At 47.3% G+C, this 13285-nt stretch overlaps 1 protein-coding gene across 4 annotated transcripts in view; it reads right to left on the bottom strand.

Annotated features, from left to right (window-relative positions):
* Nucleotides 1–13285, bottom strand: part of MAPDA (N6-Methyl-AMP deaminase) — a 486784-nt gene that overhangs the window by 97232 nt on the left and 376267 nt on the right. For all 4 annotated transcript variants that reach the window (XM_069624761.1, XM_069624760.1, XM_069624759.1 and 1 more), the window contains one exon: nt 2492–2618. In XM_069624761.1, coding sequence (XP_069480862.1) covers nt 2492–2618 — 127 coding nt within the window. The remainder of the gene's footprint in view (nt 1–2491; nt 2619–13285) is intronic.

The following is a 13285-nucleotide window of genomic DNA, read 5'->3' on the forward strand; positions in this document are numbered from 1 at the left end:
TTAGGGGAGCAGGGGGGGACTGCTAATGGAGTTCCCTCCAGATACTGTCATGTTACTAGTTTGATCATGCCTGAGCTACCCCGCCTTTCAGGATATGAGTCGCGACAAGCACAGATATTCGACTCCACTATAGCAAAAGTCCTGAAGGCGAAAGAGAATGGGGCGGAAGGACCCCAACCCTGAGTGATCATGCAGCCCTGTCAGCTTACACCAAAGAATAGAAAACATTGGTGATTAATTGGGGCGTTCTGTACAAGGGAAGTCCAACAAAAAAGACCTGCGTCTTCATCGCCTGGTGATCCCTTGCCAACACCACCAAGCAGCACTCCATGACCAACATGGCCATCTGGGAAGTGAACACACTCTTGACCTGACAAGGAACAAATTCTATTGGCCCCACGTGGGCCCAGATGTGGACAACTATTGTATTACATGTGCCTGGTGCATCGCCAGAAAGTCGCCCATTCATCTGGCTGCAGCACTCCAACGTCTGCCGACCTCTGGGACGATGGATTTAGTCTCTGTTGACTTCTCGAGCCTAGAACCAGACAGTAGTGGGATTCAGAACGTCCTAGTCATAAAGGACCCTTTCACCAGATATGCGCAAGCATACCCACGAAAGACCAGAAAGTCCAGATTGATCAATGAACTTATGCAATTAATAGAAGTAAGAAAGACAAGAACTTCTCAATACAACCCTCAAGGGGGACGAACAAGCTGAGCGATTTAAATAGCACCCTTCTGAGCATGCTGGGTCCTTACCGCCCGAGAAAAATCCTGATGGAGTCAAAATGTTTCCACCACGGGCCATGCGCATAATTGTAAAAGAAAGGAGAGCACCGGATTTAGCAGCTATCAACTCATGTTCAGACGAGATGCCAGCTTACCCATAGAGCTGTGCTTTGGTGTATCATCATATGGGGCGGGTATGAAAATTGTAGCAAATATGTAAGAGAACTGCAGGAGCAACTAAATCAAGCTCATCAGTTAGCTTAAGCAGCTGCCGAGAGGAACGCTACTGGCAATAAAAGATATGACGCTAAAGTAAGGTGTCAGGACCGGTTTATGGTCATTGCATCGAAAATTAAAGCATCAAAAATAAAAGCATCGAAATTCTATGTTTTACATTCAAAGTACATATCCATCAAAACATTTCCATCAAATGGATATGCACTTTTAAATGTAAAAGATAGCATTTCGATGTGTTTATTTTCTGCATTAAAATGTTGCATGGATGTCCAGTGCTGAAATTTGCATGTAATCTACAAATGCAGAGGTCTTTGTTTAGGTCGCTGATTCCAGAAAACAAATCATGTCATTGTAGGGAATCTCAATTCCCTGCACCTCTTTGATGAAAGAGGCAGCCTTAGAATTACTTCTGTAATGATGAAGAACAGTGAGAGCTGCTTTGATGCTACATTAAAACAGTGATGTTTCAAGTACACTTGGTCCTCCTCCCTCTCACACGATCTCACCGCACATAGGATAACATACAGTGTGTCATCAGGCATGAGTTGGGATTGCTCTCAATTTATGCAATAAATAAGTGGAAAGTTTGTCAACTGTTCAGGAAATGCATAATGAAAGAGAACAGGAATGGTTTACTCTTCATGCTGTCTAATTATTTGCTATACTCTAATGATAAATTTCCAAGAGCTGGCGTACTTTAGTTTATAAAATTCTGAATTATGCTAATGTATCTTATGAATTATTAGTTGAGAACCCTGATAAAGCAAAATCCAAACTTTGGAAGAACGATTGGATTAAAACAAGAAAGGCTTGTTTGACATTGCAAAAATTCACCCAAAATCCATTTGATCATAAATGTCTCGGTCAAATTGAAAAATATTTGATTCAATCCCCGAGCCCGTGTCAGCGCTCGGATTTTTTGAGATTCAGGTTAAACATATGGCCTACGAAGGAAATAATGGTAAAATGGGGTAAAATCTCAAAGGAAAGTATCGAATGTCGCTTTTGTATGAAGGGTAATGAGACTTTGAAACATTTAGTAGTGGAACGTGAAGCCCTATTGCCTGTACGAATATTCTATTTTAAACATTTATTTGATATTAACCATACACTAGCTATGGATGAACTATGGATAAGATTGTTCGTGGGAAATTCTAAATCCCTAAGATATTCTATTGTAAAATATCTTAATTGATGCCTAAGCCAACTAGTAAACTTGGAGTAGATGAAATATCAAGGCCGCATCAAATATGAATTAATACCTTTTTATCTGCATATAATGAAATATTCAAAAATTATTCAAAAATTGTTGTGTATGTCATATGTTCATTATGTTTCAACTGTAAATAGAAATAACTTGAATGTGAAGAACGCATATGATATAGTTCAGTAAATATCTGGTATTTTTACTCCTGTAAATGTTTTAAACTAACCCTTTCTTCTTTTTGTATGTATATGTTGAAAGGTTAGATTAACCTCTGAACAAAACATTAATAAAAACAAAATAAAAGAAATAACATACAGTGGGATCTCCGCTGAGGTCCAATCCAAGGACAGTTCCATCAGAGGAAAGGAGGAATTCTTGAGCCAGCTTAACCGTGTCCTTTGCAAATTCAGGGCCAGCTCGTCTGTCCAGTGCTACTAGAAACCTGCAAGACATAATGACAGAATGCTTTAAGCAAACACGGGAGAAGAAAACAACTCATCTGTTTTGATAGCTGCTTTACTATGTGTACACTTTTTGAAAACATGTTATATTGTGCATCAGTTACATTTTAAAACTTTCACAAAAAGATTTAAAAAATTAATTTACAAAATAAAAAGAATCACTCACAATAATTCATCACAGAACATAAAGGTCCTCTGAACTCCAAGTTAAAAACCATCTAAGATTAAACTATTACTATAAAGCTATTCAAGGAGGGCGTGGCTAAGCAGCACACCATGGCGTTGTGCCTGCCGTGAGCTCTGCGTAAGGGCGCCTGATCTATGGATTTATTCTCGTGAATATGAGCCCGATCCTCAGTCACAAGGGCTCCAACGGTGCCTCAGAGTACGGGACATGAATTGAGGGTGAAACCGCAGGGCATGGAGCAGCAGATGCTGAGCCTCTCTACCAGCGTAAAACAACCCTGCAGTCACAGTGCACAAACTCCTCAACCGGAGATAAGGTAAGGATTAATTCATATAGTAAGTGGTATATAAGTGGTGTAGTCCCAAACTGACCTAGTGGAATAGGCAGTGAGTAAATGAACACTAATGCACTATAATGCATGCTCACAACCATGGTCTAACAACCTTACCACTCAGTGTCTGCAAGTAAACCAGCTCTCTAATAAGCCCCTCTTCAGGGACCACAGAGGCCAGTGCTTTAAACGGGCTTGCCCTACCCTGCCCTCAGTACCTGCATTTCTTATTTTTGTGCATTTGAATACATGCACTTTTCAACGCCTGTAAGAGAGGACCCGTGCTCAGCTATGTTGCAAGGTGAAAATGAAAGCTTTTCATTTCACATTATCACAACTTAAAAGACTAGCTTTTTTTTAAAAACTTTATTTTGAAGGTTTTCCAACTTATTACAAACAATCTCACCCACATTAGGGTGAATTAACTGTGCGCCATCCCCCCTCCCCCCACTCCCGCCTCCTTTCAGTTTCGCCTCCAGTCTGTTGACCACGTGGGTCAGCCGTTCCCTCCTCCGTGCCATTCATTTGAGGCGTGGGCTCCTGTGTTTGGGCGAGTTACATGTCCGTATCCTGAGTGCTTTGGGCCCCGGATGGGGAGGACGTGGTCTCAACGGCTTCGTTGATTAGGAATGACACCAATGGGCCCCAGATATCCGGTGGGCGTGCATGTTGGGGCAGTGTCTTGACGAAATCTGACTCTACGTCTTGGCAATAGAGGATATCCTTACCCCAATTAGCTACTGTTGGAGGGGGTCCACGACCCCATGACATGGCGACTCTTCTACGAGCGAGTGTCAATGGCACCCCTGCTAGTTTCCTTATGGCCGCTGAGAGTAGTTTTGTCAACCATAGTAGTGCTGCCGTCGGGATGGGTTGTATCTCTTCTCCTATCATTGCTGCTGTCATTTCCAGTGCCTGGTTCCAGAATGGGGTCAGCTTGGGGCAGTCGCATCTTTCACACCTTGATGATGATTCTGGTTGTTGTTTGCTCTTTTTCACGGGGTGAAATAAGTCTGATGTAGATAATTAAAATGGATTAGTTTGAGATGTGAGTTGAGGGCTATTTTCTGTGTTTGTCTCAGGATAAATGTCCATTCTTCCACTGGAATAGTTACTTGAAGGGACTTTTCCCATCTTGTTTTCACGCGGGTGTTGGTGGGAATTGTGTCGGTTATAATGGATTTGTAAATGGACGAAACTAGTCTGCCTTCCCCTTGTGCCTGGATCATGTTGTGTAGCAGTTGCCAGGTCAGAGGTTGCCGTGGGAAGGTGTGAAAGAGTGTTTGAAGGGTGTATCTGGTTCTGAAGTAGATGAATGTGTCGAGGGAGGTGTTACCTCCTCTTAGCTTTGCCTGCTGGGGAGTCAAGAAGGTGCTTTAGATGAATAGCTCGCCCAGGGTGTTTATTTGCAGTTTCTCCACCCATTGGTGGAAGACTTTCTCTGAAGTCAGCTGGATTCCTGGTACACATTTTACTGGAAGGAGATGTGAGTATCGTTTTTGAACCTCATATTTTTGTGCGATTCTCTTCCAGATCCCGTACATTGCACGTACTATGTTCATAGTGTTGTTGGGTACTGGAAGCTGACTAGTGATGACCGATCTCAGCAGATTGGGTGTCGCCAGGGCACGTTCTATTTGTACGTGTGGTCTGACAAAGCGCGTGGAATACCAAAAGCTGAGGAATTGTGCCTGCGCTAGCCGGAAGTAATTTTCTAGGTCTGGAAGAGCTAAGCCTCCATTTGACACTGGAAGGGTTGAATGTGCCACTCTGGCTGGTTTGCCTGCCCACAACAGCTCGAGGACCATGCTTTTCAGTCTCTTCAAGAAAGATTGCGGTATCAGAATGGGGATGTTCGTGAATAAATACAAAAGCTTCGGCAGGATCACCATCTTGACTAGAGAGGCTCTTCCCCACAGGGTCAGTGGTAGTGTCTTCCACCGGGCTACTTTTTCCTGCAACGATTTCGCCACTTCCTCATAGTTGTCTCGGAATACGTCGTGGTAGTTTAGTGACATCTGTATCCACAGGTAGCGAACTCGTGAAGTTTCCCATGCAAAGTGAAAGTCGTCGGCAAACGTCTTGGTGGCTGGGGTCAATGGAAATATGATAGATTTAGTCTGATACATTTTTAAGCCAGAAATTGCTCCGCATTTGATTACTTCCCTCATGACTGGGTTCAGGTTTTCGATGGGATCGCGTATGAATAGTGCCACATCATCCGCATACAGAGATATGATCAGCTTGTGTGGGCCGAAGTTGAGTCCCCTGAGGATTTGTTGTTCCCGAAGGTTGGAGGCTAGGGGTTCCATTATCAATGCAAATATTAATGCCAAGAGTGGGCACCCCTGTCCAGTGCCGCATTGCCGTTTGATGGGGGCAGACTTTGCAGAACCCACAATGATGTTGGCCTGGGGGTTGGTGTATAGTAAGGATATTAGCTTGATGAAGCGGGCACCCAGGACCATCTGGGTGAGCACTGCGAAAAGGAAGGGCCACTCTACCGAGTCAAAAGCTTTTTCGGCATCGAGCAGGACCGCGACAGCCTGGTGGGTGGGTTCAAGGGCCTCGATGATGCCAAATAGCCTCCTGATTCCGAAGGTCGTGTTGCGTCCGGGCATGAATCCTGCTTGGTCTGTGAGCACAAGACCGGGCATCAGTGGCAGTAGCCTGTTTGTGAGCACCTTCGGCAGGATCTTGTTGTCAAGGATGAGCAGGGAAATGGGTTGGTACGATGCACATTCCTCGGGGGGTTTGCCTGGTTTATGTAGAAGGACTATGTTGGCCTCACAGGTTGACTAAGGGAGGAATCTCTTTTCCAACGCCTCTTCATATACTTCCGCGAGGAGGGGAGCTAGGGTATTCGCAAATGCCTTGTAGAATTCTCCAGTCAGACCGTCAGGTCCCAGGGCTTTGGAGTATGGAAGGATTTTGATGGCTTCGATGATCTCTTCCGGTGTGATGGGTTTGTTGAGGGGTTCGCGCAGTTGCCCTTCCACCCAGTATAGTTCAGTGCCTTCTAGGTACTCACGCAGGGCGTCTGAGTTGTATTTTGAGGTATACAGTTCCTGGTAAAAGGTTCTGAATTCATCTGCGATTCCCTTGTCGGTATGTATCATCGTGCCTTGTTTGGAGCGTATTTCTTCGACTGTTGTTGGTTTCCTGTCTGCCTTTATCAAATTTGCGAGGAGGGCTCCTGGTTTTTGGCCTTCGCCTTATTGGCGGACTTGCCCGCTGTGATTCAGGAATTTTATTTCACGTTCTGCTGCGGTTCTGAACTTCTGCAATTCCTCTTTTAGAGCGGCTTGGGAGCCTGGGTTGTTCGCGTTCGCGCACTTGAGCTCGAGATGTTTTAGTTGCTCCTCGCAGGCGGTTAGTTCACGTTTGATTAGTTTAAGGATGCCGTTTTCTTTAGTCAAGCAGACTCCTCTCGTAAAACACTTTAGTGTTTCCCAGATCGTGCTCATCGTAGACACTGTGCCCATGTTGGTGTCTAGAAATGCAGAGATCTCATCACGTAGTTCGGTTGCGAATACCTGGTCTTGCATGGGACCTGCCTTGAAGCGCCAGCGTATCGGGGGGCTTGTAGCTGGATGGGGTGCAGATGAGGGTTACCGGGGAGTGGTCGGAGAAAGTCTTAGGTAGGATTTGGCAGGGTCCACATATCAGCGTGCTTCTTGCGGAGATGAATAGGTAGTCAATCCTGGAGCTGGTGTTGTGCACAGCCGAGTGGAAGGTGTAGTCTCGCTGCTCCAAGTTTTTGAGTCTCCATGCATCTATAAGATCGTAGGCTCTACAGATTTCTTGTACTTGATGGCTAGCTTTGGAGATAGGTTGTGGCGTGGTCCGCGACCAGTCTTTTTAGGGATCTAGGGCCGTGTTCAAATCGCCTCCCCATACTATGGTCGCCGGGCCTTGAGCTGAGAGGTGGGTCAGTACCCAGTCAAAGTTGTTAGCCCTGTCGACATTGGGGCTGTAGGAGTTGACAAAAATGATTTTTTGGCCCACCACAATTCCACTCACCAGAAGTGACCTGCCCTCAGAGTCTTTCTCTGTGTTTATCAGCCGGAAACTGATTCTCCTGCTGATTAGGATTGCCACCCCTCTGGCGTATGACGAATATGAGGAGAAGTACCTATGGCAGCCCCAGTTCCGAGCCCATTGGTGTTCTTTTCCGGGGAGCAGGTGCGTTTCTTGGATCATGGCCACATCTACCTCATGCCTTTTCATGTATTGTAGGATCTTCCTGGTTTTAGAGGGGAGGTTACCCCCTCTAATGTTCCATGTGGTGACTTTGAATTGCATGTTTGATTTGCAAGTTTAATTTGATATCGTTTGCTCTGTCTTGCGAGGTCGCAGAATATCGTGGACTAGACCTTCGGTTGACAGCTGGAGGATTCCCTGGCATTCGGAGGAGAAGCAGTAGTGGCAGGTGGTTTGGAGGGTCGACGGGGGCGTTGAACTGGAGGCGCATCTCCCTCCCCCATTTCCTGTTTCCTTCCTTTCACGGGCAACCCCCAACTCGCCCGTTTGTAACCTTGTACAGGAGGCGGACCTCTGCATGGCCAAGCCGTCGCCTGATTTCCCGCCCATTAACAAGGAACTCTTGGGCTAACTTTGCTGTGCGAGGGGCACTAGGGGCTTCCTAAGCAGCTTAACCCTGTAGTGCTAAACTCCAGTGTTTGCTTCGGTAAGGTTGCTGGTTTAGCGGATGCGTTTCTCGCCTCTGACCCTCTTTGGTTATGGCGGGTTCCTGTGATTTCTTTTCTCTGTGGACGAGCCTGGTTAGAATTCAGCTCGGGGCAACCCGCCCGATCTAGGAATGCGTTTGTTTCCTCTGGCGATTGGAAGAAGTGGACCCTCCCGCCATGTTGCACTCTGAGCTGTGCCGGAAAGAGCATTGAGTGGGCTATTTGGTTGTCTTTGAGCCTCTGCCTGATGTTCGCAAAAGATCTTCTCTGTGTTTGGACTGCAGGGGAAAAGTCTGGGTAAAAGTGGATTTTGTCTCCTTCGTGGAGTAATTCTCCTTTCTCCCTGGCTAGTCGGAGGATAGTGTCACGGTCTCTATAATTGAACAGTTTTGCAATTATTGGCCTGGGTGGAGCGCCTGGAACAGGTCTGGAGGATGGGATTCTGTGTGCTCTCTCTATAATGAACAGATGGGATAGGACTTCACGGCTGAAGAGGGATATGCACAGTGCCTCCACAAAGTCTTCCATTTTCATCTGTGACTGGTGTTCTCTCACTCAGATGATTCTAATATTATTTCTTCTTGAGCAACCCTCTAAGTCTTCACACCTGGCATTGGCAGCTTTCATTTGGGCTTCAAGTTGGGACACTTTGCTCGTCAGGGTTGCCGTGCCATCATCAAGGTTGGACACCCGTTGCTCTACTTCGTTTAGGCGTTCCGTGTGAGTGTCCATACGATGTTGTAAGAGATTGACCTTGGATGAGAGTCCATCCATTTTGTTGTCCAGATTGCCTATGCCTACCTTCAGATCGAGCAGGAGCCCCGTGATTTCAGAGGCGCAATTCTCTTCCTCCATTTGGTGGGAGCTTCCTGACGGGGACTCGGACTCTTCCTGTAACCTAGGGGCTTTAGGGGTTGCACCAGTCTCAAAAGTAAGCTTTCTTTGGGACCTGTCTGTTTTTCCCATTGCGCCTGTGGTGTTGGTGGTGGCTCTGGATTAAAATCAGTTTTTTCGTGTGGTTTGTGAACTTCACCGATTTCTTGACGAGGAGGGGCAGCTTGCACAGTTCCGTAGAGAGTGGCGGGCAAATTGTAGGGAGGGGAAGCCTCTCTGGGGGATGCAGCGATCGCCTTAGGCTTGTTAATTGTTTCCCCCGTGGTGTCTCGGCTCTCCGGATAGTGGTTGTGGCTGGGCCCAGAAAAGCTGCGGGCGTCCCCTCCTCCCTCCACGCTGGGGGGTGCAACCTTGGGAGGTTGTCGCTGCTGTCTGTTGGGTAAATTCGGGTATTTTGAAGCTTGCCGTGTAACATAGGGCAGTCGGAGCACATGGAGTGTGAGGCCCAGCAGGTGCGCCGATGGTTGATGCAGAGGGGGCCTCAGGGTTGTTTTTGTAGGGGTGCCTTCGACTGTAGATAGGAGGTGTGGATGGGCCCAGAAGGGCCGCGGGCGCCACCCCCAACCAGCCAGGGAGTGCAGCCTTGAGATATTATGGCTGCTATCTGAGAAAGTGCTGCCAGTAGGGTGAAGCGTGCTGCGTTGTGTTTGCCCCGTTTCTTTTCGGCTGACAGTCTATGTGTATGGGGTGGGGGGGAGTCCCAGTATCTGTACACTAGGTTAGTGACCCCACTCCCTCCACATGCGCCGTACCTTGTTCTGGTGCTAAGCTGTGGGGCACTCTTCTCAGGTCGCCAGCGGGTTCTGCAGATCCCTCCACGCTCCGCTGTAGTCTGGGGGTGAGGGTGGGCAGCGGCCCCCGGGACCCGGCTCCAGGCCTCGGATCTCTCTCTCCACGTGCCAAAAAGGATCAGCTGAGGGCCCCGGTGGCAAAGAGGGAGGGGATGCGCCCCGGCACCCAGGCCACCGCACCTCTCACTCCCCCGCCGCACGGGGCGTGTGTTGTTGCCTTGGGCGTGTGTGGCGGCTGCTTTCACCCGCGGCTGTGCTGCAGTTCCACCTGGCGTGGGATGGTCTCCTGCCTGGCTTCTGGCTTTGGCTGTATTGCTCCAGCGCTCCTCTTAGCCGTGGCTTCCGGGGCTAGATGCGGTGAAATGTTCTAATCCACCAGGGCCCAGCTCGCAGCAGAGACCGCCTCGTGTGATCCGGTGGCTCGCGGGGCCCTCTTGGTCTTCCCGGGCTCGGGGCTTGCAGAGCCATGTTTGGGGCCACCGGAGCGCAGATTTTCATCCAGATTTCGCAGGACAGTGGCGGAACGGGTGGGCTGCCAGGTGAGTGTCTGGTCAGGGCGGTTATTCGCCGAGAACGACAGGATTGGGAAGGATTAATACTGGGCTGTGTGGGAGCTCACACCGAAGCGGTTATCTTGGTTGGCCCTCTAGCGCCCTCTCAGGACTAGCCTTTACTGGGGAAAGCAGCACCAGTGCCGGCCCCAGGTCTGCCAGCGCCCTATGCAAGATTTTAAGGTGCGCGCACCCTCTCCCCCCGCCTTTATATATGAAGCAGCAGGGGTCTCTGTGCTGTTGTTCAGCTGACACTTGTTCTTGATAGAATTAGCCGAACAACAGAACGGAGCCCCCTGCTTTTTGTCCAAAGTGAGTTTAAGGGCACGGTTGTGATTCTTGAATAGGCACGCTGGGTCAGACAGATACTTAATTTTACAAGACACTGAGTTGGAGCCTCCAGCTCAGTGTCATGTAAAATGGAGGCAAGGTGCCCTTTATTTGCTGCGTTGGTGGGGCGCGCCCTTATGCAGCCACACTCCCTGAGCGCACCATTAGCCGCCCTGAGCATCGCCCTCCACCACCGGCAGTGCCCATAATGTCTTCTTCAGGGCCCACCCTGCAGAACAAAAGGAGACACAAACATGCATCTACTGTGTTCTCAGCACACTAGGTGCGGAATAAAACTGTTTCGCTAAGTGGGCTTCACCTGTTACTATTGGTGTCCTTTAATGGAGCAGGGATTGATTTGGGAGCCTGAGAAATTATTTTTTAAAGACATTTCTTTGTTATTAGAAGTTCAAGTGCCTATTCTAATATGTAAATGTTTAAGTGATTGGAGTTCTGATGGAACGTTTTCAACTGAAAACTCCCACAAAGCACCAGTTACCTACCAAATTTCTTATTACCCAATGAAAGCAAGAAATAATAAAACTCCCCTTCTAAAGCTTAATTTACAGCTATGATATCTGCTAGTTTGATGCGCAAAAAAGAAAGTCTAATTTAATATAGATATTCAAACTTTCTTAACACAATGCATAACAACAAACCTGAAGTTGGTGTTAAGGGATCTCAGATACACTGCTTTACCAAAGTGTGTGCTCCTTGGCACATACATCATTTAATCTCACTGGTTATTGCCTGCAAAACGGTGTGCTTAAAAGGGACCTGTGCCCAAGGTGCGGCACTGAAAGAACTGCATGGGAAATGTCCAGCTTCATAGCTTGGTGAGTAGCTGCACTTCTTTTTTTCATTCGAAGCACTGAGAACACCTGCCACAGGAGGCCCCCCTCTGCGGCCAAATTTGAAAAAGCATGTGCTCGCCTATGGATCACAAAAAAGGAATCTGAATACTTACTACCACCAACCCGGGTATACCCAAGTTCTATACTCTGCCGAAAGTCCACAAAACACTTGATAAACCTCCAGGCAGACCTATAGTCTCCCGTACAGGGTCCATACTAGAACTTCTTGCGAAATTTGCTGACCACTTTCTGAAGGGCTACATGGTAGAAATGCCTTCATATATACAAGATACCACAAGTGTAATACACTTAATAGAAGAATACCCTTTTAACAACCGAACCGACATACTGGTCGGTTTAGACATATTCTCATTATACACCAAGATTCCACAACAAGCCACCTTAAACATGGTGGAAGAGCTACTATTGAGCAGGAGAGAAGTAGGAATGACCCCCAATTCATTTATCATGTGGTGTACAGAAATGGCCCTGACAGAAAGTTATTTTCTGTTTAACAATACCTTCTGCCAACAAATCCACAGCACAGCCTTGGGGCCAGCGGTTGCTCCCACCCTAGCCAATCTATATGTAGAAAGTCTAGAGCGCAGCAACATTTTAACATCCGACAACCCTTTCACAAATCAGATGAAACTTTAGAAAAGGCATGTCGATTATGTGCTTTTGATATGGCACGGAGATGTAACAGGTTTATAAGCTTTCTTTGAATGGCTCAACAACTTGAATCCCTTCTTGAAATGTACCAATAATTACAGCACAGACAAAATCGATTTTTTAGACATTACCATCTATGTCGACAATGAATACAATGGGCCTCATAACAACTACGGCGGTGGCCGTGCCGGTTTGACTCACTAGCCTAACATAGTGTTAATTATCTGACTTCTAATCGTCTGCTTGCTGCGTGTACATGTCGGTGTTCGATCGTATAATATATAATACGTGATTTCTTCTATTATCTAGAAACAACCAACTCGCCAATGGCGTATGAAGTTGTTTGTTCCGACTTGTAAGACAGAAGAGCCCTTTTCCCTCTCCTGCCAGATGAACAAGTTACTTCTCACCTTGTAACGTTCTTTCGACGGGATGTTCCTCTGACGTATTCCTTATCTTAGATATGTCCTTCCAGCTCTGCTGGCCTCGGAAAACTTTTCTCTAGAGGGCGCTGCGCGTCGACATCCTCCGAGTCGATGTCCCTCGACAGCCGCCGTATCGACGTCGACGTCATCCTGCCTATAAAGGCCGCGCGCAGCGTCCGTTGCTCAGTTCTGTTTTGTAGCCCACAGTATTTCTGTCTGCACTAGACTAATCACCCTGAAGGAGCGTAAGCTGCAACAACAAGGGAAGTAGAACTGCAGGGATGGATGGGAGGGTCGATAAGGAATACGTCGGAGGAACATCCCGTCGAAAGAACGTTACAAGGTAAGAAGTAACTTGTTCTTCGAAGGGATTGTGTCCTCCGACGTATTCCTTATCTTAGATAGGCTCCCATAGCAGTATTCTATTATTGGAGGAGGGAGTACTGACTTCACGCTGTCTTCTATTGATGAATAGAGTGCAGTACAGCCCTTCCAAACCTAGTCTCTTGAATGGAGGAGGAATCCAAGTTGTAAAATCGTGTAAAGGTATGGACAGACGACCATGTAGCGGCCGCACAGATGTCTTTAACCTGCACACCTCTTTTGCGGGCCGATGAAGCTGCAATACCTCTGGTCGAATGAGCCCTAAGGTTTTGAGGGGGCTCTTTCCCTGCCAGTTTATAACATTCCAAAATGGCTAGAATGATCCATCTGGAAATGGTCTGCTTAGTTATTGGTAACCCCAGCTTGTGACCTGTCTAACCTACAAACAGCTGGTCTGCCTGTCTTATCCTGGCTAGTCTACTGATGTAAAAACTTAAAGCCCTTCTAGGGTCCAGCCTGTTTAACCTCTCTTCCTCTTTCCCCGGATGAGGAGGAGGACAGAAAGATGGTAGGGTAATCTTCTGAGTGATATGGAAAT

The sequence above is a fragment of the Ambystoma mexicanum genome, chromosome 11 (genome assembly GCF_040938575.1).
Source record: "Ambystoma mexicanum isolate Mex_15411 chromosome 11, UKY_AmexF1_1, whole genome shotgun sequence".
NCBI classification, from domain to species: Eukaryota; Metazoa; Chordata; class Amphibia; order Caudata; family Ambystomatidae; genus Ambystoma; species Ambystoma mexicanum.